The 26,508-nt window shown below is 43.6% G+C and overlaps 1 protein-coding gene and 1 long non-coding RNA gene across 11 annotated transcripts in view; one reads left to right on the top strand and one right to left on the bottom strand.

Annotated features, from left to right (window-relative positions):
* The first annotated feature begins 78 nt into the window (after positions 1-78).
* On the top strand, positions 79-21,136 carry LOC309329362. 2 transcript variants are annotated; one of them, XR_014151075.1, is made up of 4 exons: positions 79-208; positions 10,259-10,374; positions 14,369-14,478; positions 20,512-21,136. It is a non-coding gene; the product is annotated as an uncharacterized lncRNA (long non-coding RNA). The 2 variants fall into 2 exon arrangements; XR_014151076.1 differs by having other exon boundaries at positions 10,259-10,547.
* The window catches only part of RAB11FIP3 (RAB11 family interacting protein 3), a 91,151-nt gene continuing 80,735 nt past the window's right edge, over positions 16,093-26,508 (bottom strand). For 4 of the 9 annotated variants that reach the window (XM_081839645.1, XM_081839647.1, XM_081839643.1 and 1 more), the window contains 3 exons: positions 22,765-22,902; positions 21,835-21,990; positions 19,169-20,679 (listed from right to left, as the gene is read on the bottom strand). In XM_081839645.1, the coding sequence (XP_081695771.1) occupies positions 20,389-20,679; positions 21,835-21,990; positions 22,765-22,902 (585 nt within the window). In that variant the 3' untranslated portion in view covers positions 19,169-20,388. The other 5 variants (XM_081839644.1, XM_081839646.1, XM_081839649.1 and 2 more) reach the window with 3 other exon arrangements.

The raw sequence follows: 26,508 nt of genomic DNA, 5'->3' as shown, positions 1-26,508 counted from the left end.
CGTTTCCTTTTTCTCTTTCCTTTTTTTTTTTTAACCCCCCTCAGCCCCAAAGCGGAGGCAGCCAGCTATAACAACCGCCCCCCCCCACGCTCCTCCTCCCAGAGTCCAGAAGCCGGCCCCTTACGCCGCTTCCGTAGCGTAGCGACTCACCGAGAAGCGAAGAGCCCGCCCTGCGGAAACAGCGCCGAAAGCCGTCGTGAATACGAAGGTGAGGGACTACAAGCCCCAGAGGACCTGGCGGGAGGCGGGAAAACGGATGTGGTAGCCCTCGGTGGTGAGGGAGGCTCGCTTCGGGAGTTGTGGTCCTGCAAAGGAAGGAGGTTTTTATTTTTACCTCAGTCAGGAAGGGGTTGAGAAAGAGCGCGTAGATGCTGATTAAAGGCGAAAGGGAGGCGAGCTGTTTTTGCGGTCGCGATGTCCTGACAGGAGTGTTACCCAGGCCTGGAAAAGAAACATAGGGTTTTGACTACAACTCCCAGGATCCACTGCGCCTCCCACCCAGCCTGGCAGCTGTGCGGCAGCGGCGGCTCACCTGGGGCTCAGCTGGTGGGCGGGGCTAAGCGTGATGCAAAGCTATGCGCTGCCCCAGGCAGCTCTCCCGTACCTTTTACGTGCGCTTTATGCGGTCTTCGGTAGCTGCAGCCGCCCACCGCCATCGGGAAATAAAAAGCACCCAAAAAGCTCATTGGAAAAAGCAGTCCCGGAACGACGACGCGTCAGCTGAAGGCGCTACTCGCACAGGCACGGGCAACTTGTAAAAGCAAAACAATGGCAATAGGAATTGAGAACTAGGATCTGATTTTCCCCCACCTCAGCGATACCACTTTACATCCAAAGCTACGCACATCTAAGCAATAAATAATCAAGAGCCCACCCACGGTCAGAAGTGCAGTTTTTTATTTATTTAAAAGTACTTCCAAAGCACTTAACTAAAAAAAAAAAAGGCTTCAGCGGAGTCACCCTTGTTTCAATGACACTTTAACATACTGAAGCCAAGATCTTGAGGATTCAGCCCTGAGCACAAGTACTCCAGACTACAAGATTTTGATGCAAGACCCAGTTGAAAAGTACAGTTTGAAAATACATTGACCTTGAAATCAAAGGAGTGCTCTCAGCTTCAATTACCTGCAGTTTTCAATATCAAATGGAAAACACATAGCAGCTTCCTTTTCAGAAGCTAGCTGTTATCTACTGGCCATTTTAAGTTTACCCATTAGCAATTTGGCTGTTCAAAGCTTTTCTCTGCCTATGGCAGTTCCAAGCAAAAACCTGGGCCTGCACAACTGAGGAAGTCAGCACAGATGTTTGTGAGGTATCTTCATTAGAGATGGGCTTACCCTTATTACCTATGGAGGTGTAAGGACTCTAGATATGTGTAATTTGTACACAAGTACAACAAGTATGTTTGTTTGTTTGTTTGTTTGTTCAGTCATCCTGAGAATAAAGCACTGGGCCCAGAAAGCAATAGTCAACGTTAAGACCTCACATTCAGGATCTGCACTTGAAACTTATGACAATGCAGTTCTAGAGTCTCTTTTCACCTCAGTGAAAAGATTTAGTCCCAAATACCTTTTGGGAGGAAATCAAAAGTATCATGGTTGCTCTTCTATGCCTTCATTCGCCTACAAAACAGAACATTTAGGAGTTCTCCCTTCCTCCAGAACCTTAACATGCACTCCTTGGGTTTTCCTCAACCTCCTTTCCCTATCTCTCCTGCCCTTTATCTTTGCCTCCTCTCCATGTTCTTTATTTTCTCTGGTTTAAGGGAACATAAGCCTTATGTTCCCCTTTCAAGACACTTTTTTCACATTTTAGGAGGGTTGAAACACACTGCTTGTTTGGAGAACCATAGTATATGTGGCTCAAGGGAATCTAAAAGACTTACCTAGAATCATAGAATCATAGAGTTGGAAGAGACCACAAGGGTCATCGAGTCCAACCCCCTGCCAAGCAGGAAACACCATCGGAGCACTCCTGACATATGGTTGTCAAGCCTCTGCTTAAAGACCTCCAAAGAAGGAGACTCCACCACACTCCTTGGCAGCAAATTCCATTGTCGAACAGCTCTTACTGTCAGGAAGTTCTTCCTAATGTTTAGGTGGAATCTTTTTTCTTGTAGTTTGGAACCATTGCTCCGTGTCCGCTTCTCTGGAGCAGCAGAAAACAACCTTTCTCCCTCCTCTATGTGACATCCTTTTATATATTTGAACATGGCTATAGAATCATAGAGTTGGAAGAGACCTACCCTACACAGCCTTTGCTTGGGAACAAAAATGACCCTCAACTTGTTTTCATACAGGCAGGGCAGACTACCCAACCATAATTAATGCATAAGGGCCCTGAGAACCTTGGTAACCAATCTGATCTCTGAGCTCCCAGATCACCATGAGCACTTGAGAAGGTCTTTCTATATTTTTCTCACACCGTTTCCCCCTGTTGTATCCTGTCCTTTAAAGGATACCTGGTTTCTCTTGTCCTTCGTCATGCCTAGGCAGAGAGGTCACATCTCCCCTCCCTTGGATTATAATAGTTAAGCTGCTGAAAACTTGTGGTTTCACAAAGAAACTGAACTGCTGTGGCAGTAATAAACACTTTGATAGCCACCATCTCCTTGCCATGGACACTTTTATTGCTTAATCTTTCATATGCCCAATAGCTGGGCTATGTACAGCTCCTGGGATTGGTTGCTTGGAGCCCCTTGTCAGTCGGAGGCCACCTGGGTAAAGAGCACTTAAAAATGGGACACCAACGTCCCTTTGTCCCTCCTCAGCCATCCAAGAAGATGCGAAGTTGCTCATGAGCAGACTATAAGCCTGAATGAGTAAAGTAATTGGGTAGGTGCATTTTAAATGTTTATTTTTTCAGTATGTTATTCTGCCTTTGTGCTTTTACTCTCGTAAGCCAAATTTTTAAAAAAACTCTCTTAAAATTGGCTGTTGGGGGCTTGGTGTATGTTTGAGCTCACCTCACTGTTCCCAAATCTCTTTGGTATTTGTGTCTAGGGAAAATATGAGGAAAGCAAGCTGTTCTGATGTTGATGTTACAATTGCTCCGTATGCATAAGTTCTCACACCCAGCACTTAAGCAAATAATAGATTACTTGTGTTTACCGGTATGTGTCAGAACAATGCATAGGAGACATACCCCCCCCCCCCCGATTTCTGTAAATTCTAGGGATTATACTAGCATAAAACATATGAATTCAAAATCTCAAGAAATACAGTCTTTTTAAAACCCTACTTTTATTTTTTTTAACCACACAAAGGTATATTGCACAAAAGCATAGTAGACAATTATATAATGACATAACCTGATGGTTTCCTAAAGAGACAGTCAGAGCAAAGTACACAGAGAATAAAAAGAGCTTAGAAGAACTATCAGGATATGCTTGGATGCTTACAAATGATTTTCTCTATCAACCAGGGAGTTCTGTGAAAAAACCTGCTTGCTACCTAAATTTCTCCTATATTTATATTAGTTTGTGGTAGGTTTGTATGTGATATCTTGCACAAAGCTTCTAGCTGCTCACAGTTGTATCAGAAAGCCTCAATCTTGATCAGGGAATTTTATGTTTCCAGTACCGTTCTTGTTTTAATCTCCAAAGTAAGATTGTCAAGGTGGGCAAAAGTTCAATCTTGTTTACAGTGACAGACCAACAACCAGGTAAAAGACCGTGAAAGGTTAAAAGAGGACAAAGGCATCTACTGGAATGATGTCCTTGAAGCTGCATTCCAGAGAAGAACAGGCACAGGTTGAGTGCTCCAGCATCACCCTAATCATTCATAGCCTTGAGCATCTGCTCCTGTCTCAAGGTCAGAGGAGGAGCTGGTGGCACTGGTACCTAATAGTTGGAGACATAGGCTAGTTCTGTTTCTAGTTAGGGAGGTAGTGGAAAAGGCAGCATATGTAATCTTCCTCTGTCCCTCCCTCTCCCTCTGCATTCTACCTGACTTTCTGCCCTACCCCTTGTGGCCCAAACTCGGCCACTTGCATTTTAGGTTTGTTCCATTGTGTCTAGGCCTGCCAGATCCCTAGTACCCTCCCCTCTTATTATTTAGGAACAGCAGTTTCTCCTGCCTCTTTACAACTAATCAGTGCACATGGCACATGCAACATTGATGCAACCTATGAAGTGGTAGGAAAAGCAGGTTTTGCCTCATCAGTAACATTGCGGACCCCCTTCCTAGAATATTCAGATAATGTTTACAAGAAAAATGTTTTAATTGTTTTACTTCAGGAGGTGTATGCCGGGGGGAGGGGGAGAGAGAGATTGTTGGCAGCAGTGCTCCTACTTGTTTCCATTTTCCAAATCAATAAATGGAAAGGACATGTGGCACTTGGCATATTTTTAAATGATGTTGAAATGTTATTGAATGTCATTACAATGAATTCAACATCTATTTTTAAGATATTAGATGCCTTGTATTAATTTTTTTACTGACTTGCTTTAACTTACAAGTCTTCCCACCCTACTGATGAATCCTTAGCCCTCACCACTTCCCAACATTATTATCTCTGCTGGTTAGCTACCTCAAACAATGAACTGGAAAGACACTCAGCTAAGGCTTTAGATTGTTAATCACATTGATCAACCAGCTAAGCTAGCTCCAGCAGTTACCAAAGAGGCTGAGTTCACAGGTCTGTCGGAACAGGAAGGAGAAAAGCTGTTAGCTTCTTTCCTCTTCATCTATTACAGCAGTAGCATAAGAAAAGAAATATTGCAGGTACTGTCAGTTTTTGACTTGTAGCCCCACCCTTCCTCCTGGCCACACTCATTTGTCACCATTGCCATTTCCTGGTTATGCCTCTCATTTAAATAAACAAGATACATTGTCATCATAAATAGCAAAGCAGGCCTGTGGCCCTCCAGAGGTTGTTCATTTCCCATCAGCTCTAACCACGATAGCCATCTGGGATGATGGATGTTGTACCCATTCAACATATGGAGGGCTAGAGGTCCCCCATACCTATGATAAAGTACATACCTCAGAGGATGTACACTGGCCTTCACCAACCTGGGAGCATCTCTGTCCAAGAGCAGCCACAGCTGGGGTACCAGCTGTAACTAGTAAAGGGCACTCCTAACAAGTGAATCCATCTGAGCCACAAGTGGAAAAGATAGATCCAGGAGATGGAATTGGGTTAGGAAAGGATGCAGTGTAAAGTTAGAAGTAGGGTCTCCTGCAAATTCTCTCTTTCTCTTTCTCTTTCTCTTTCTCTCTCTCTCTCTCTCTCTCTGTGTGTGTGTGTGTGTGAGAGAGAGAGAGAGAGAGAGAGAGAGAGAGTTTAAATCAAGCATTAATTCAAACTCTCCTCACAACATGCTGAGAAAAGCAGCCAAGGCCTTTTTGACATCTTCATTTCATAGCTTATGGTGCTGGTACTTTCCCTACTGTTCCCTGACTGTTGCACAACTTTGTGCTTGCACTCTGTACCTTGCCGCCTTCGCTCACCGTCATTAGTGATGGTTTCACAATGCAGCACTGGTTTCTCCACCTAGCCCAGGGCAATCTTTCAGTGCTCTTTGACCCAGAGGCAATTAGATAAATATGACAATTAAACATTTGCACTGTGAATGCGGTTTAGGTGACAAGTGCAGTTAGGGGGTGGAAAAAATTAGTGACCTTTAACCCAAGGTGTGCAGTACTTCTCCCCAATCCATTTTTCCAAGCTGGAGGGTGTTGCTGGGCTTAGCACCAAGCTTCTACAACAAAAGCCCACCTAAGGAAATGGCCACCTCAGCTTCAGAGTAACTGGAGTCCTGCAGTCTGAGACAATTTTAATCAATAAGTATTGTTTTTAAAATGCTAATCTTTCTATTTAATAAGGAAGAGAGTTTCCCCTGTGAATTTCATATAATATGATTTGGGGGCTGCATCCACTGCTAGTCCTACCCAGAGTAGATCCACTAAAAATAATGGTGATGGCTAATTTAGATTATTAATTTCAACAGGTGCGCTCTGAGTAGAACCTCCTTGGATACAACACTCATTATTTATATAGTGCAATCCATGTGTATAGTGCAGGAAAATAGGTCTCTGCCTGGAGGAGCATGCAGTCTAAAATTTCTCACTCACTCGAACATATTTTGCTGCTCACTGGGGAAGAAACAGCAGTAGCTATGGACAGAAAGCCACAGACACTTTTGAAGCAGCCAGTGTGAAAAATTTGGTCACACAAATTTCCAAATGCTGCAATGGCCAAAATATCTGCTTCAGGAGGAGACACACTGGTTAGGCAGCTTTACAACAAACACTGTTACGTAAATATTATTCATGTGAACATTTTATTATGACCACAGCACTGGAGTTTCCTTGACACATGCAGTACAAGGAAGCCTGATCCCTTTCCTTGAACTCTCAGTCATCAAGTCATTCATCATTGCCTTGCCTTAGTCATCCACATCCTCCTCCATTTGTACCTTCCTGCTCTCAACCTAGAGAAGAACAGGAATGTGCAGCGATGAGGCATGACGGTGCCAGCATCCTCACTCCCCACAATTCCTGGCTCAGTCATGCATTGATTCTATTTACTGTCTTTCATGCTTCCCACCTGGCCACTTCCCCAAAGAACCAAAACTTCAGGGGGCAGTTCTTACTGAGTCAGCTTCCTTCTTCAGAAGAAGTACAAAAACCTTGTAATATTTTTACAGAACATCCTACTGTTTATGTTCATTTAACTAAGGTGAGCACCAAAAAAAATAGCCAAGCAAAGCTAGTCTTTAAAGTGGAGAGACGGAAAGAAGAGGTGATGTAAGGATAGTGGAGAAGGCATTATTGGTGAAGCTAACAGGTTTTGATTATGAGGGATACAGGAGGATGAGGAGATGGCTTTGTGATCAAATTGTGATTTCAAGGCCATCAGACTTTTTTGTCCCATGCTGGGTTTGCAGTGCTGCTTTTGGCATGCATGGTACCAGTGTTCAGGTTGGGAATGTATCTGAACAGCCATGACTCAGCAGCTTACCTCAGGATGGGAGAGAAGTTCAATTCACTTTACATTTAAAGCAGAATCTGTCAAATTCACACTTTCCAAAGCATAGCTATCCCTTTAAATCCATATATCTCTGAATTTTGTGATGCAATTCTCCAACCAAAGGAGGTTTACAAAAATCCATACGTTAGGAGAAAGTGTGCTAGTGTGGTGTAGTGGTTAAGAGCGGTAGTCTCGTAATCTGGGGAACTGGGTTCGCGTCTCCGCTCCTCCACATGCAGCTGCTGGGTGACCCTGGGCCAGTCACACTTCTCTGAAGTCTCTCAGCCCCACTCACCTCACAGAGTGTTTGTTGTGGGGGAGGAAGGGAAAGGAGAATGTTAGCCGCTTTGAGACTCCTTAAAGGGAGTGAAAGGCGGGATATCAAATCCAAACTCCTCTTCTTCTTCTTCTTCTTCTTCTTCTTATGTTCTTATTATAATGGAGCTTTTCTTATAATATGGAAGAAAATGTACAACTTGCAATTATTAAAGAGAAGCTACCATTAATTGTTAGAAATGACATTCATCTTTCATGTTTTCTTTTCAATTCTGTTACAGTTAAACATAACAGAATCAAAATAGTCTGTACAAGATGAACAGGTGTGCCCTTAATTCTGAGCATTTTTAATACCAATAAAAACAAATTAAAATGTGGAGTTCAACCCCTTCTCCCATCCCATTTAGAAAAGAGCACTGGCCTCAGGTAGGATGCATTCAAGAAAAACAGGATACAGTGTTCAAACTCTTTGGAATAGCATTAGTTGGATTTCTACCCTGTCTTTGAATCTAAAATGATCCCCAAGGGCCCCTTACATAGAATAAGAACAGCTCTTCTGGATCAGGCAAAAGGCCTATCAAGTCAAACATATTGTTTCTCATAGGAGCAAACCAAATGCTATTCAGTTATTGGAAACTCACAAGCAGAACATCCTCCACAAATTCTTCTAATCTTTTAAAGCTGTATAAGTTCATGGCTACCACTGTTTCTTTGAGCACGTAGTTTAATAATGGGATTTGTAGCTGCATCTACCACTCCTCCATTTCAAGGGGGGGGGAGCTTTTCTCTATCTACTTTCGCCACACCATGCATAATTTAATATCATGTCTCTCCTTACTTTTCCCTCCCCAAGCTTAAAAAAGCCTCAAACACAGTAGCTTTTTCTTGTGGGGAAGTTGCTCCAGCCCACTAATTATTTGGGTAGTTCTTTTCTGCATCTTTTCCAGCCCTGCAATATCCTTTTTTGAGGTGAAGCAGCCAAGTATTCCACAGTGTGGTCACACCCCAGATTTGTATGAAGGTATTATGCTATTAGCAGCTTTATCTGAGATTCCTTTCCCAACTATCCTCTACAAGGAATACGCAGTTTTCACAGGAGCTGCATATTCGGTCAAAGTTTCCATAAATCTTGCTTATTTTGAGTGTTCTGTTTAGTTGCCAACAAAAAACTAAAAAAATAAATTTTCCATAAATCTATCTAAAACAGTCTCAATATCTTATTCCTGTTTAGTCACTGCCAGCTCAGACCATGTGTGTGTGTATCCGTATCCAGTGTGTCCCCAGTATGCATCACCTTCATGAGATAAAATGAAATTCGGGGCTTCTTCCATCTACTCAGACACACAGGCACTGCTTTGTGATCAGTTTCCTCCTTTCCCCCAAAACCAGTCAATTCTCTTTAAGTTCTTGTGGCCATTCTTACCCCATTCATCCCATTTCACTCTGGCAACTGAGTTATGTGTCTCTGTTTGCATGCGCCTTAACTCCCACCCAGGTCTGTACCCCTAAGTACAGTATACATCCTGTTATACATACACGACTTCTTATTAAATGCATGCATTTACAATATAGATTCAATGATTTCATTCTGTTTACAGGCTCAGAAGAATTCCCATTGAGGTAGAGGTTAGCCTGAGCTTCTGTTCTGTGCCAAAATAAATATTTAAAATGGGTCTGTGACACTGCCCCAGCATTGCTGCTGCTGTCAGTTAAGCTCCCCTACACTTAATAACATGGACTGCAAGAAGATCAAACCTCTCCATTCTGAAGGAAATCAGCCCTGAGTGCTCACTGGAAGGACAGATTGTGAAGCTGAGGCTCCAATACTTTGGCCACCTCATGAGAAGAGAAGACTCCCTGGAGAAGACCCTGATGTTGGGAAAGATGGAGGGCACAAGGAGAAGGGGGCGACAGAGGACGAGATGGTTGGATAGTGTTTTCGAGGTTACCAGCATGAGTTTGAACAAACTGCGGGAGGCAGTGGAGGACAGAGGTGCCTGGCGTTCTCTGGTCCATGGGGTCACGAAGAGTCGGACACGACTAAACGACTAAACAACAACAACAACAACAGAACAGAACACTCTTTAATTTGCTTAAGCAAAAAATTGCAGGTGGTGTTGAAAACAGGTCTCCTTTCACACCACATTGCTGGACCTCATCATTGTCCAGAATGTTTATCCATTTAATTTGAAACTTGCTACAATATAGTAACAACGTTAACAGGTTGTGGAAGTACCCTTATGAAGAAGTTGCAGTAAAGAGTGAAAAATCAGATTAGAAATTCAGCTTTATATGCTCTCAAATGCTGCTCACATTCTTTAGATATCTCCAAATCCAAACACCAATAAACCTATACATTCAAACTTGTGAATTTTATAAGTTTAGATTTGTACATGAAACACAAGACTTGCTATATTTTTGAGTCATAAATGACTCCAAAAGGGTATACCATATGTGAAGCTTTCCCAACCAGTATCACTTCATATATTCTGCAATAAAATATGTCAATTGTTTTGTAGTGTTTCAACACATTGCAACTTTTCAAAAATAAAAAGGGTTTCAAGAGTACAAAATGAGTAGCTTTACCTACAGTATAGGAATCTGTAGTCCAAATATCACAGAATATGACTTTATGGTAAAAGGCATGTTTCCAGTACCTGTACAGAGTATCTTATTTCTAACCATTGGGACAAACCATATATTTGCTGGGCAGGTGCTGCTTATGGTTTTGCTTACTTTGGAGACAAATGCCTGGCAAACAATTTCATGGAGCGCTTGTATTGGTTGCACTGGGGGTATGAGCACTTAAATGAGCTTAAGCCTTTCCAATGCCTCACTTATTTTAAATGAATAATTTACTGAAAGGAGAAGAGGGAGACATGATTACTTCCAAAGACCAGAATTAAAAAGGCAGCCTCGCAGCTTACCACCTTGTCATAGATTCACCCTCCTGTCAACCTTCATTCTCAAGGCAGCTTCTTACATCTCATTTTCTCATAAACACCAGGTTTGCAAGTCACAGGGGAAATGCAAGCCCTAATGAAGAGCTGTGGACAGTGCCAGAGCAACCTGGAAAACAGACAGGACTTGGGGGCGGGGACCAATGGAAGCCAAGAAATCCAGGTCAGGAAAGAAAAGTCAGCCAGGCGATCCTTGCAGAATCAGCCGTCTGACCAAATTAATATCATGGAAGTTTGCCAAAGGCTGAAGGGGAGATGGGATGTCTAACCACTGCCTCCAGTGAGCAAGCAGCAAAGGCTCCTGGTGTTCCACAAAGGAGGTTGCCGTACAAACAGGTGGGTCGGTGTTTTCATGCTGCTGACATAACAGCTGAAGCTTCTAAGCTGATCCCCAAACTTTTGAAAATCAAGATAAGAATGGCCTTCTGGCATCCATCTGTCTCGGGAGACAATAGAAGAATGTGTCTTCAGGGATAAAGCCAAACCATTGGAGAGTTACATAGCAGTGACCGCTATGGGAGAGACCTGTTTTGTGGCAGCTGGGGCAAATGAAGGCCTTTTGTTGTTCTGAGGCATGTGTACCATGTTGTTTCTTCTCTTCGCTCCTGCCAGCTGTCATCCCTCCCCTGGTCATGGTCTTGCTGTGTATGTTAGACACAGGTGAACATAGACAGTGCCAAGCATGGTAAACAAGTATGCTTAACACAAAAGTTGAGCCAGAGCAAGACCCCACTCTGGTGTCCTGTTCCATGGGAGCTTGAAGCTCACCGGAGAAGTGATCAGGGTAGACAAGAACAGGACCTTGGACAGCTCCAAGGGGTCCTGCTAAGGCAGCTCTAGGCAATGTTGCCTCATTTGTTTATTTTTTTTTTAAAAAAAAAACCTCATTTGTTTATTTTTACCACATGGGTCTCAAAGCAGCTCACAACAATAAATATACAATATGCAAAATTTAAAACAAACCTGCAAAATTTAAAAAGTCAAGAATTTAAAATCTCTCTCTCTTTTTTAAAGTAAAACATCTGAGGACTCAAGAGGGCAAAGGACTTTTGAAATTCCTTCCAGTAGCACCTTAAAGACCAACTAAGTTAGTTCTAGGTATGAGCTTTTGTGTGCATGCACACTTCTTCAGATACACTGAAACAGAAGTCACCAGACCCTTCTATATAGTGAGAAGGTGGGGAGGGATGTTACTCAGAAGGGTGGTGGGAATGGGTGATTGGCAGATAGCTGTGATGAGCCTGTTGACGACTCTTAACGACTGCAATAGGTCTTACAGGAAAAAGCAAGGGGTGAGAAGGTGAAAAATGGCTTTGTCATGTATAATGAGATAAGAATCCAATGTCTTTGTTCAGACCAGGTTTCTCCATGGTTTTAAGTTTGGTAATAAGTTGCAATTCAGCAGCTTCTCTTTCCAGTCTATTTCTGAAATTCCTTTGTAATAGAACAGCTACTTTGAGATCTTGTATAGAATGTCCTGGGAGATTGAAGTGTTCTCCTACTGGTTTCTCTGTCTTGTGATTCCTGATGTCAGATTTATGTCCGTTTATCCTTTGGCGTAAGGTTTGGCCTGTTTGTCCAATATAGAGAGCTGAAGGACACTGTTGGCATTTGATGGCATACACAATGTTAGACGATGAGCAATTTGTCCAATATAGAGAGCTGAAGGACACTGTTGGCATTTGATGGCATACACAATGTTAGACGATGAGCAATTAAATAGTCCCGAGATGGTATGTGTGATGTTGTTGGGGCCAGTAATGGTGTTGTCCGGATGTATGTGGCAGCAAAGTTGGCATCTGGGTTTATTGCAGGCTCTGGTGCCAGTGTCCATGTTAAGTCTCGTAGTAGTATTATAAAATACTGGGTATTATTACTGGGTATTATAAAATACCCAGCAGATGAAGTTAGACAACAGATCAACAGAGCCAGACTGATACCCAGAGAGAACTTACTGCAAGACAGACCCAAAAAAGAAAATAACAGAACACCTCTAGTCATCACATACAGCTCCCAAGTTAAAACAGTACAACGCATCATCAGAGATCTACAACCTCTCCTGGACAATGACAGTTCTCTTTCTCAAGCTCTGGGAGGAAGACCTTTCATTGCCTACAGACAGCCACCCAATCTTAAACAACTCCTAACCCACAATAATACTACTACTGGAAGGAATTTTTTTATTTTGTTTTGACTATGGCAGACCAACACGACTACCTATCTGTAACTGACTCTTGAAATGTAAGTTTTGACCAGACATCTGAAACTCAGTAGGGCCGGTGCCTGTCTTCTTGTAGGAGGGGCTTCCATAGTCCCACAACACTGAATGTGTGACGTGACTTGGGTACGAGTCATGCTTCTGGCCCATAGGCAACCACTAATGGTGCTCAAGGATCGACCTGGGGTATACAGAGTAAGACAGTCCTTAAATGACCCTAGGCCTAAGTTGTGCAGGGCTTTGCACACTACTACCTTGAAACTGGCCCACTTGCAGACAGGAAGTCAGTTCAGTTCTTTTAACATCAGCTTTATGCAGGCTATCCAGACCTGGAGTGTGGTGGGCTCCCTGGAGAAGCTTGTCTGTGTCTCTGAGTCAGAGGAAGATGATACGGTTCGTCTCAGCCGGAAGGGGCCCAAATAAGGTACGCCCAAGGAAATAGCCTGAACCTCATCTTATTCCTCTGCTCTACACATTGCAAGGAGCCAGGGTCATTGGTCATCTATCTCTTGCCCCATTCTGCAAGCAATGTTTAAGTAAATTATTTTCCCTTCACTGTGAGAGCTTAAGAACATAAGCAGAGCGCTGCTGGATCAGGCCAGTGGCCCCTGTAGTCCAGCATCCTGTTCTCACAGTGGCTAAGCAGATGCCCATGGCAGGCCCACAACCAGGACCCAAGTACCACACCACTCTCCGCTCCTGTGGTTTCTGGTATTAAGATTAAAATGTATTTATCTGCATAGGCCTTTGCAAGCAAGCATGAGGGAACTGCTGCTTCATTGCTGCTATGAACTAAGCATTTTGTTTATATGTTTGTGAGATTTTACTGTAGATCATTTCGGGTGATAGTAAGTTGCCTCGAGGGTCTGTCTTGGCAGACAGGCAGAGTAGAAATGCTTTAAATAAATAAGAACTAAAACAGGGATAGGACAATGTTTCAAGGGCAACCATGACTGAGAGGTTTCTTTATTTAAAAGTGAAGTAGTTTGCTCCACAGGGTCCAAACACACAGAAGTAGAAGTCATTTTGGGAATTTGGAGAACCAACATGATGTAGTGCTTAGCGTGTCAGACTAGGACCTGGCAGTCATTAACAGTCATACCACACCTATCGGCCAATCACCCATTCCCACCACCCTTCTGAGTAATACCCCTCCCCTCCCTCTCACTATATATAAAGGTCTGGTGGCTTCTGTTTCAGTGTATCTGAAGAAGTGTGCATGCACATGAAAGCTCATACCAAGAACAAACTTAGTTGGTCTCTAAGGTGCCCCAATATATGAAATGGGTGATAAGAAAAACCCTGCCATTAGTTTGTTAGATGTAGCCTCTAAACTATATGCCAGGCTCCTTCTTGGGCGACTGGAAGAATGGGCAGATACAAAAAGGTGGTATCTGAAGTCCAGGCAGGTTTCCAAAGAGGGAAATCCACATTGGACCAGTGCTTTGTGATGAACTTTCTGCTATGTAAATATGTCCATAATTTGAAGCAAAAATTATATGTCACTTTTATCAATCTAAGGTGCTACTGGACTATTTTATATATATATATTTTTCTACTGCGTCAGACCAACATGGCTATCTACCTGAATCTAGGACCTGGGAAATCAGAGTTCAAATATCCACACAGACATTAAGCTCACTGTGTTACCTTGAGCCAGTCACTGCCTCTCAGCCTAACCTACCTCACAGGATTGCTGTGGAGATTAAATGAGAAGGGGGAGAACCACGTTGACCACCTTGAGCTCCTTGGATAAAGTGGGATATAAACAAACAAACAAATAATAAGAGATTCACAGTCAATGTATATAAAATGCTCAGTTCTTAAAACTGTCACAACCAAACACGGCCCAGGAAATAGGCCTTGCAAATAGGAGTAGTCTCAGTTTTCAGGTGTCCAAGGTCACTATGGTTAGGTGAGCATGTGTTCTACTTTACAGAGGCTGTCCAGTTAAAGACGAAGCACCAAAAAGGGGGAGAACCAGGGAGGAGGAGGATTAAGGTTGCCCATCAGCCATGAGCACCTGACAGCAGGTAAGGAGGCACACAGGTCACTTGCTGTTTGTCTTCTCCAGTACGGTAAGAAGTAGTCTCTTTCTGGATAATTAAATACAGTGATTATTTCTAAATGTGCATCTGTAACATAAAATAGGACATGTTATGTTTGGCACAAGTGGCCACTCTCCATCAAGGGCAGGGGGCAGATGAAGCCCAGTAGTGTCACTAGATGCACCACTTTGCTTTCTCCCATACAAGAGAATGGCTGCCACACACTTTGATAGGGAAAATGAAAGGCAGCACTAGGAGACACTGGTAAGGTGCATGCAAAATTTACCTCCACCACCACCTCTTGCTGGCCCAGCACTTACTGTCAGCAACAAAACTGAGGAGTCCCCCCCCCCCGCCTTCTCCCATACATTCTGCAGTGAGCTAGCACTCAAATTCCAGCAGCTCTTTGATGCCATCTAGTGGCAGAACAAGAGAAGTGTCATCAGCCTTGCCGTTACAGATAGGTAGCCGTGTTGATCTGCCATAGTCAAAACAAAATAAAAAAAATCCTTCCAGTAGCACCTTAAAGACCAACTAAGTTAGTTCTAGGTATGAGCTTTCGTGTGCATGCACACTTCTTCAGATACACTGAAACAGAAGTCACCAGACCCTTCTATATAGTGAGAAGGTGGGGAGGGGTATTACTCAGAAGGGTGGTGGGAATGGGTGATTGGCAGATAGCTGTGATGAGCCTGTTGACGACTCTTAACGACTGCAATAGGTCTTACAGGAAAAAGCAAGGGGTGAGAAGGTGAAAAATGGCTTTGTCATGTATAATGAGATAAGAATCCAATGTCTTTGTTCAGACCAGGTCTCTCCATGGTTTTAAGTTTGGTAATAAGTTGCAATTCAGCAGCTTCTCTTTCCAGTCTATTTCTGAAATTCCTTTGTAATAGAACAGCTACTTTGAGATCTTGTATAGAATGTCCTGGGAGATTGAAGTGTTCTCCTACTGGTTTCTCTGTCTTGTGATTCCTGATGTCAGATTTATGTCCGTTTATTCTTTGGCGTAAGGTTTGGCCTGTCAGCCTTGCATAATTGTCTATGAGCCTTGCATAATTGTCTATGAGGTTAATATATTTGTTAACATGAGTTTTCAAATTACTTCTGGGAACTTATGTTAGGCCTCTGTTAATACCTTAGGGAAGTGTGCCTGTTGTGTGAATATGCTCAATACTGGAGAAACTATAAAATATCCCCACCAAATGTACAAAATTCTCTACATGAAGAACTTGCTCATGTGTGTGTATATATATCTCAACATCTTGGCTTGAATGCAGATGAATGTATCAGAATGAATCACCCCGTGTAGCGATGTGTGTTTTATCATAATCACATACAAATGCACATGTGGCACTTCCAGGGGCATGTTTGACTAACAATGGCCGATAACCTCTGGTTAATATCCTGGGTGCAGCTTCCTGGGGCCCAATTCTGCAAAGCCCACATGAAGACTCACCCAAATAGCCTGATGCTCCCAGTCAACTCCCATTCCCATTACAGGTAGGCTGTGGCTCCTGCCTCTGCACCAGGAGTCCCCCCCCCCCACCTCTTATTATTTCCATATTTCCCTGGTGCGTTGCAACACAAAAGAGAACAAAAACTGAGACAGAGAGAGACTGGTCTCCAGCAAAGAGACGGTAACAGCTTTTAATCAGACAAGAGTCAGTACACCCGTTAAGACAAATACTGTTCGCCTCTTTCTGGAAGTTCCTTCACATACCAGCAGGGAAGAACAGGTTTCCTCAGGAAATTAAAGCAGTGTGCAAGCCAGTGCTTCACTTTTGTTGGTTTATTATTATAATTTTCCCCCTCCTGTGACTATTTACATTACAGTACCTCTTTGTGATCAACCGGGAGGGCTGGGAGAGGAGTGTGTGTGTGTGTTATCGTGGGCATTGATGCCCAAGTCAAGAAAGGCAGATCTGCTTATTTATAGATTTGTACATTATACATATATATATGTGCGTGTGTGTGTGCATGTGTGTGTGTATACACAGATACATTGCTCTCTTTTTTTGAAGTATTAAAAAATTGATCAGCCATCAATCTATAAAAAATACCTAACTCTACAAGGTAGAAAAAGAAAAGCCTTCCTTCTCCAAGTATACACTGATTTACACCCAAGAGTCCACTGGAAATGTACAATACGCGGATTCTTTCTCCAGATTTCAGGGGTGGTTGAGTGGGCACAGCAAGGGGATAAATGTGAAGGTGGGTGTTTGAGCTCAAAGAATCGCTGTCCAGGTGGAGAAGCAAACACTTCCACATTTTTTGTCCCTGTGTTCCTCACCCCCCCCACTTGATCTAGCTAGAAATTATAGAGCATGAATCCACTGATTATAATAATACAAAAAAATAGTTCCACATAATCTGACCATGGTGCCACAATTCATCCTGGGAACCTGGTAAATGCAATTGAGCTCAATAGGAGCAAAACCCAGTGACCTTGGATTGGGGTGCTCACTTTGGTGCATTTTTGATTTTAGAAAAAAACAGACTAGGATTGTTGCTTTCCCTGTACATCAGGGGTTGAGAACTAGCACTTTATGCTTTCCAGGAAGAAGGAGATATGTCAGCTTTCACTGCCCACTTCTGCTCTCCATGAGAGCCAGTTGCTTAGATGGCTCAGGCAAGTATGTGGGGTACTGCTACATACCTTGTGCCTAAATGCGTGTGCTTTAAGAGAGGGCGGGGAGATTTAAGAGAGAGAGGGAGAGAGAAGGCACCCAGAAAAAGCTCAGAACTCTCAGCTCCATCCCAGAACCAAACCTTCACTGGGAGTCCCAGGCACTGGCCAATCAGTGCCCCTTCTTAGGGGGCCCTGAATGTTATCTATGTACAAAGCAGCAGGATCCATCAACAACAGATTTACGCTCCACCTTCCCTGTTCCCTAGTTGTGCCATTAAAAAGAGAAACCCCCAAGCAAAACATGATTTAAAACCAACCCCCAGGGCCAGATTTTAAAATATATATATATATAGAAGAACACGTTAACCTTCTGGTTCTGTGGAGACAGCATACCTTTTAGGTATGGGAAAAACCAACCTTTTCCTATAAAATTTGGGATGGGGAGGTGGGCAACATATGTTTTTTCTTCCAACTGGGCTTAGAGAGAAGGAGAAGGGAAGAAGGAAAAGAGGATTAAGTTGCAACACATCCATCTCTCTCATCCTGTCCCAAAGGGTATGCAAAATGAAGCAAACAACCCAAAATCCTGCCAGCTTTAACCATTTTAGATTTGACTCTTGGTATGGATTTGATGGCAAAAGCTTCATTTCTGGTTAATGGAACATTCTGTGCAGCAAGACATGGTTATGTCAGCAGCTGAACAGCTTGCTTCTCTGTCTGAAGTATCTTAAATCTCCTCTCTCCTCCTCCCGCAAAAAAAGGTTGGGATAGAACAGTCACCATTCCTGTCTTAAAGTGACCAAACTGCTGCGAAAATAAAAGGATAAGATAAAGGTGTGCAGTGAAGGTGAAGGGATGTGGCGGCGGCTGCTGCACCTGAGGGGAAAAATAGCTCTGCCTCCAGTGCTGAAGTATCATCAGCTGAGCATCCCCCCTCCCCGGTGCCTCCAGCAGACCAACCACATCACCTGGTGGGCAGCTGGCCTGCAGAATAGCCATCAGCTGCGACTAGGTCTTCAAGCAGAGAGGGTGTCAATGGGCAATTTTTTAAAACTATAATGCCAGAAAGCCCCTCTCCTGTTTCCCCACCTGCCAGAACCTGTTCACCTCCCTGCAACCTCTGATAGGAAACAAGCCAGCTATGTTTTCTTTAAGGCAGCTTGCCAAACAAAAGGGGTCGGGGATCACACAAACTACAAGCAAGCCCCCTCCCTCAAATATTTTGATGGGGAATGCTTCTGCAAGCTAGAGAGACTAAAACGTTCGGACCAGGTAAGGGCCCTTTTCTCCTCTTCCACTGGTTCAATGATAAAAGTCATCCACGTGTCTTGTGGCCTTGACCCCTCTTGGAGGGTGCCCACAGCTTCAAGAAGGGAGATGCTGCAGAGTGCAACTGATGTGTCTCCCAGTGAGTTTTCAGGAAGGATGGGGTGGGCAAGGCAAGGGAGGGAGGGAGGCAGTGGAGAACTTCTTTTCTTCTTCATCTCCCCTGTGATGGCTGCTGCGGGACAAGAGAGATTTGGACCTCTTTTCTCTCCCCTTGTGCAGGGCAGGGTTGTAAGCTTACAGGAAGAGGGTTTCAAGTTGCAGCCCAGCACGGCAGGCTGCTGGTGTACGTTCCCATTCCCCCACCCACTTTTCCCGCTGTGTTCTGCGCCTTGCATTGTTTCCCTCCGGGTTTCCTTTTGCCCACCCCCACCCAACCCTCGTGAGTCACAAGGGCTCAAAAACCCACTGGAGTCAGCGCAGCCAGCCTCAATAGCCATCTCTCTCTCTCCCACAAGTCCACCAGGTTCCACCACCTAACCAATTTCATGACGTGAGGCTTCCCGCGCCTTCTTTGCAGAAGAGCCAAGACTTGCCAGCATCTCCTCAAGAGCAGCAAATGCACGACACCCAAGTGTCACTCAGGACCGCAGTTCTCAGCCTCCTACTTGACCTCCAGGATGGATGGGTTGGTTTCCATGATGGCCACAATGATCCGGTCAATGTAGTCCTGCAGCCGGAAATTGATCTCTTCTTGTTTCTGAATCGCCTCCATTAGCTGCAGGGAGGAGGGAGAGAAGGGAAACATGTTACATGAAGTCTATTATTCTGAGTCGGCAAACTCTGGGCTGAACAGCTTGTCCAAAGGCACAGTACGATGATGAACTGCTGCACAGAGGGCCATAGCGCAGTGGTTCGACATCTGCTTTGCATGCAGAAGGTCCCAATCTCCAGCATCTCCAGACAGGGCTGGGAGAGAATCCAGCCTCAAATCCTGGAGAGCTGCTGCCAGTCAACGTAGACACTACTTGGCTGGATGGACTGAGTATAAGGCAGCTTCCTATGTTTCTGTGCAGAAAAAAGCTCCCAAATACAAGAGCAGCAAACCATTACCAATAGCCCTTCCTAATGGAATCTCAGTGGAATCAATCCAGAGCTTGTTCTTGCACCTTTGATGGAACATACCAATCACAAAGTAGCAGCTGCCATGTTCCGTCTCCCTTCATGCTTCTCACTGTTTCCTTCAGTGGATTTTAAAGCTAGATGACATCTGAAGTTGTATGTTGTCTTAACTGACATCCCTTACAGCTAAATATACAGAGTGAGGCTCACCTGCATCCCAATTCTGCATGGTTATTAGGGAAAGATTTTGAAATGAATCCCAGGGTAACTGCTTTATGTACCACTCTAACACTGCCTCTTCCAGAGAGAACTTACATGACTGTTTACTGAACTGGTTTTTTACTGATCAGCTTTCACTCACAAAATACAGCTTCTATACTTTCTGATTTAAGACCCCTTGGGGCAGCTTACAACTCTTAAAATGCATCAATAAAACCATATTCAGAGAGAGAAGTAATAATAAAAGCACAAAAATGGCACAATCCCCCCCCATACCTATTTTGTCATTACAGTGGGTTGTAAGTGACAAGGAGAGTACTGCAGAAGGGTGGTCCACAAATTAAAATTTAAAGATTCTGGTCTAACTTCCATTTTCTCACTGGAATAAATACTTTTCAACTTCCTAAAGGCCAGAAACTTTTGTTTGTTTTTGAAGGGGGAAGAAATACGGTTTCTGTCTCATCAGGATTCATACCTGCCAAGTTCCATGTAGGCACAGCACTTCAGTGCAGCACCAACAGCGAAAACTCAGCATTATGCAAAACCCTGTTGAATTTGATTATTTGTTCCAAATTAAAACGGGGGGGGGGGGGGGCTTGCATCTGGCAAACTGATAATTTATAATGTATTTACACTTGGATATGGGGAAAAGATTTAAGTCCTTAGTCTTCCTTAAAAAACCCAAAGTATTGAAAGGTTTGAGTTCTGACTGCAAAATTTTACCACCATACTTTTGATTTCCATTTCATATGAATTTAATTTCACCTTTACTGCTGACAGGAAAGTGGTACCTAGAGTTTCCCGCAGACCCTCCCACAGTACCTCATCTCTAGAGACAGAGCTGATTTCTGCAGCCAGAGATTCAGAGAAGGAAGCAGAGAAGAGGTTCTTGGCGCCTTGAATACTGAGGTTTATGATCTGCCCATTCAGCTCATCATTCTGTTCCTTCAAGTTTCGGTTATCCTGTTGGCAAAAAGAAACCCAAAATGTTGCAACTGTTATCACTACCAGCTCCTTCCACTATGAACAAATGTGTGAAGCTGCCTTACTGCAGATGCCCGCCATCTAGTATTCTGACTGACAGTATTTGTGATACACTTACATGTAGCCTTTGCAAACCTCACATCCATTCATGCCACAAATTGACAGCACACATAAATATCTTTCAAAACTAAAACATATGTGCCATGAGTTCTGTCTAATGCTCCCCGTGCATTGCTTTGCTGGAACAATGGGACTCTTTCTCTCCTCCCCTCATGCGTCCCACAACCCCCCAGAGCAGATTTTGATGATACATGGGGTGCTGTAGAAGAGAGGACAGGAAGAGAAAGCTGCACTGAGCACATGCAAGTCTGTTGCACGAATGCATTGGATACGACCTCATAAACCTCAGCTGAATTAAAAATGATTATAAAAGTAATTCAGATGCATGGTCATAATTTCCTGGCAGCTGTGACAAATAATGCCACCATATAAGTAATATAAAACTAGTTCTCCAACAACAACCGTGCCCACAACATCCTGACGTGTTTCATCCAGGTAATATAAAATAATGCTTGACAAAAAATATTCCCTTGAGTCTGCAGAATAAATAGCAAGCTATATCTTTAATGTAAATGCATTTAAAAATGCATTTTTGATCCTGCAGCGGGATGCCTTATAAAGAAGCTGACCATCTAGATATGCTCTGCAGATATGTGGATGACATTACTTGGCACCTACAATCTGTAAAAGATCCGTAAATGGCAGAAGATCTAAGTTTAAGAATAATGTGCCATGGAATGATTATTTTAGCATACCACTGGGAGAAGTGTATATGATTAATGAGTGCACAATTGTTCTGCTTAGCCAACATACCAAATCCTAAGGGCACAATATTGGTTTAAGGACCAAAGATTCAACAGTTTAGTTATAAACTTGCTCATTTATTTTGACCTCTCTACACCAACATCTGACCTTTAGTTGTTCCAGCACATTGTTTTAGCATCCTCTTGCATTTAATTTGAACCAGTCTCTGAAATGCAGGGCCAGTAGAGCTATACTGAGACCCACAATGCTCTCTCCTCCCAGTGCCCAATCTAGCTATAGCATAGAAGTCTGTAAGGAAAGCTCGAGTACCTGCTTGAGCCGCCTGATCTCTTGCTCCAGTTCTGTCTCCCGCGTCCGGCTGTTGTATTCCTGGAGGCCTATGCTACTGCTCCTGCCCCTTCGCTGTTCTGCTTCCAGCTTGAAGAGCTGCAGGTGCTCCAGCTGTTTCCTGAGGTCCTCAATCAACTGCAAGGCAAGGGAGGCAACTAAATTAGTGGAGGACTATCGCCCAAGAGCACTAGCCCATACATACAAAGCGACTCTTTACTGCAAGGAGGTAAATGGGCTGGTGCACTAGGTGTGCAAGGCAAAAGGCACAAATGTTTCTGTACTGATAACAATGTAATATTTATTCAAAAAGGAGAGACAGACAGACAGGAGGCCTTTAAACTCTGATAACCTTACACCCACCCTGAAATGAAGTCTTAAACATAATCCTATGATCTACAACTAGTTCCACCCAAAACTGGAGATCAGCAACCAAGGGCAGGACTGATAAGGGCCAAGACTTTACGGCAGGGATGGGGAACCTGTGGCCCTCACTATGCTGCTGTGACTCTTGACTCCTATCAGCCCCAGCCAACACATGCTGATGGGAGTTGTAGCCCAAAACATCTAGAGGACACCAGGCTGGCAAAGGTTGGTTTAAGCAATGCATTTTGCTAAACATAAGAGTGAAAAAAGACAAGGAAAAAGCCTGCTCTGGAGGGGATGGGGTGGGTTTCTGTTTCTTTGTTCTTGTTCTTATCATGTATGTTGTGCTTTTATATTGTATTTTTATGTCGTGAACTGCCTCAAGATCTGTGGATGAAGGACGGTATACAAATTTAATAAATAATACAAATAATACAAATAATCTAGTCAGAAGAGAGTGAGATATCTGGGGGTGGGGATGAGGCAGGATAGCAGGGAGTGCCCCATGGCGCAGTCCCCCTCTGGAAGCCAGCAGGCTCTGCTCACCTCCTGGGTCGATTCCTTGTCCTTTTGGAACTGGTGCCTCTCGTGGGTCAGCTTGTCTCCCAACTTCCTCTTGTTCTCCTGCTCCTCATTGAGCTGCATTGTGAGGTCTTCTATCTCGTCTAGCAACTTCTGCTTCTCCTGAAAAAAAAAGCCAGGGAAATGAAACTGTGACCCTCCCAACACACTCGCCTCTTCCAAGTACCTCTGAAGTCCAGCAAGACCCCATGCCTTCCTTCACTTGGAAAAGGGACACTAGAGGGCAGAATGGCAACAAGCAAGGAACATAAGAAACCTGCTTTAAGCAAGGCAAAGGGGTTAGAAATGCATAAGTGATCCAGACAAGGTAACACGTGCGATTGGTTGGGTTTTATTATTATGGATACTGCTTGAAACTCTCTCCTCATAGAGTCAGCAAAAGTGGGAGACCCCTTGGCCAAACATGAATGTAATAGGGGGCCTTAGGCATATTTTCCTGTCACCCCACCCGCATCTGTAACATGAAAGTTAACACTGGCCTACTTTACAAGATTGTTGTACACTCTTGGTCTTCATAACCCTCATTAAAGAATTATAAAATAAAAAAATTCCTTCCAGTAGCACCTTAAAGACCAACTGAGTTAGTTCTAGGTATGAGCTTTCGTGTGCATGCACACTTCTTCAGATACACTGAAACAGAAGTCACCGGACCTTTCTATATAGTGAGAAGGTGGGGAGGGGTATTACTCAGAAGGGTGGTGGGAATGGGTGATTGGCAGATAGCTGCGATGAGCCTGTTGACGACTCTTAACGACTGCAATAGGTCTAACAGGAAAAAGCAAGGGGTGAGAAGGTGAAAAATGGCTTTGTCATGTATAATGAGATAAGAATCCAATGTCTTTGTTCAAACCAGGTCTCTCCATAGTTTTAAGTTTGGTGATAAGTTGCAATTCAGCAGCTTCTCTTTCCAGTCTATTTCTGAAATTCCTTTGTAATAGAACAGCTACTTTGAGATCTTGTATAGAATGTCCTGGGAGATTGAAGTGTTCTCCTACTGGTTTTTCTGTCTTGTGGTTCCTGATGTCGGATTTATGTCCGTTTATTCTTTGGCGTAAGGTCTGGCCTGTTTGTCCAATATAGAGAGCTGAAGGACACTGTTGGCATTTTATGGCATACACAATGTTAGACGATGAGCAATTAAATAGTCCCGAGATGGTATGTGTGATGTTGTTGGGGCCAGTAATGGTGTTGTCCGGGTGTATGTGGCAGCAAAGTTGGCATCTGGGTTTATTGCAGGCTCTGGTGCCAGTGTCCGTGTTAAGTCTGGTTATAGTATTATTGTGGGTTAGGAGTTGTTTAAGATTGGGGGGCTGTCTGGAGGCAATGAAAGGTCTTCCTCCCAGAGCTTGAGAAAGAGAACTGTCATTGTCCAGGAGAGGTTGTAGATCTCTGATGATGCGTTGTACTGTTTTAACTTGGGAGCTGTATGTGATGACTAGAGGTGTTATGTTATTTTCTTTTTTGGGTCTGTCTTGCAGCAAGTTCTCTCTGGGTATCAGTCTGGCTCTGTTGATCTGTTGATCTGACACCTCTAGTCATCACATACAGCTCCCAAGTTGTACTACGGGCTCCCAAGACTTGCGGATAGCTTCCTGAAGCCTGGATCCGCCCCATAGGACGCACACACATTTCCCCTTCATTTTTGGAGGGGAAAAAGTGCGTCCTATAGGGAGAAAAATACGGTATTTGCTACCAGTAACAATTAGTAACTAGAAGCCTAACAAAGGTTGCAGCTCAATACCCTAAGTATTCAACAATGCAGCAAAAATAGCCAAATTAAGCTTCCAAAAAGCAGGACAAAAATAGCCTCTTGGATTGAAAATCAAGGAACAAACAAAAGTGTAGATTTTTAGACAAGGAACCTTTCTTTTAAAAAAATGTATCGTCCAGAAACTCTCCATTATTCTCTAGTTAAAACTACAAAAACTGAAGGTACATAACAAAAAATTCCTTCCAGTAGCACCTTAAAGACCAACTAAGTTAGTTCTACTATGAGCTTTCGTGTGCATGCACACTTCTTCAGATAAGTGTGCATGCACACGAAAGCTCATACCTAGAACTAACTTACCGTATTTTTTGCACCATAACACTCACTTTTTTCCTCCTAGAAAGTAAGGGGAAATGTCTGTGCGTGTTATGGAGCGAATGCCTACAGATGGCGGGGGGATCTGCTGCGGTTGTGAGCAGAAGATACATGGTTCCCCTTCCTTCCCTCCTTCGTGGCTTGCGGGAGAAGAGCCGCTGAGTGGGGAGGAGAGAGGGACAGAGAGCCTGCTTGCTTTAAAGGAGCAAAGCGGGAGAGGAGAGGAGCCGCTTATACGAGTCCGGAGCTGTTTTTTTCAGCGAGCCGGGGAGGAGACAGAGAAGCAGAGCCTTTAAAGGAGCAAAGCGGGAGAGGAGAGGGGCCTTCTCCTCTTATACCCCTCTTCTGCATTATTAACAGCATCCTTCTCCACCCACCCCTCGCGTGTTCCTTGTCCCTTGAGTGCTTTTCCTTCCCTCCCCACTTAAAACGTGGTTACAAAGCACAGATCCACATGGATCCTCAGGATTTTTGCACTGGGTCACCCCAAACTCACTGTCAGATCACATGTCTGTGGCCACAGCATGAACCACAAAAATCATACATCCACTGTTTCGTTTAGAATATGTTTTTTCTTGTTTTCCTCCTCTAAAAACTATGTGCGTGTTATGGTCAAGTGCGTGTTATAGAGCGAAAAATACGGGTAGTTGGTCTTTAAGGTGCTACTGGAAGGAATTTTTTGTTTTGACTATGGCAGACCAACACGGCTACCTATCTGTAACTGAAGGTACATACTATTAGCTAACATTTGAAACAAGGTGTCAGAATGTTTGGTTTTGATACCAAGGGAAATCCATCTGTGCAAAATCTCACATATCGCCCATTTTGTATAAAATCACTGAATTCATATACAATGTTAATTTCCCAGTTACAGTATATACAGGATGAGTTCTTTAAAAGAGGCCCCGTGGATACAGAGTACACATTTTCCACGGGGCCTCTTTTAAAAGACTCACCCTGTACTTGGATACAAGCTCTACTTGAAAATCACCTGTTACCTGCTACAAAATTCCCTTCTCCCCTTTCCTTTCCTTTCCTTTCCTTTCCTTTCCTTTCCTTTCCTTTCCTTTCCTTTCCTTTCTTTTCTTCTTATCTGAAGGAGCTGAACACTTGTAGCCTGCATCTCAAAATAAAAGTCTCACTCACTTGCACTATGTTTTGTATTTTGGATTACAGGTGAACCACCCCCTGCTTCTGGTAAAAATTAAGCCAAAATCTAATCACAACCCCTCCAACCGAGCCTAGCCTTCCACTTGATCATATAAGAGAAATTGATGCAGTATCATTTTAGGATAACTGCTATAGCAAATCACAGGAGATACATCATACATTTCTATGCATATCTACTCCAAAGAAATCCCTGCTATATTCAGTGGGGTTTACTACAAGGTAAGTGAACATGGGGATTGGAGTCTGAAAGTGACAGGTTTGAAGTTACAAGGCAGCCTAGGCTCGCATTCATGGAAAGGCTAGTATTTGACCTCAGGGGGAGAAAAATAATCTGAGATTTGCCTAAGTGCATGGCCTAAAGCAGGTGTGAAGCCCCTCTGGCAAGAGCAAACTGAGCACAGCTTGCTCTGAAGGCAAGGAAGCTGAGTAAGGGTGGGATAATTAATGCTGTGTCA

The sequence above is a fragment of the Podarcis erhardii genome, assembly GCF_964252035.2.
Source record: "Podarcis erhardii genome assembly, chromosome: 14".
NCBI classification, from domain to species: domain Eukaryota; kingdom Metazoa; phylum Chordata; class Lepidosauria; order Squamata; family Lacertidae; genus Podarcis; species Podarcis erhardii.
This window is presented reverse-complemented; position numbering and strand designations above follow the sequence as displayed.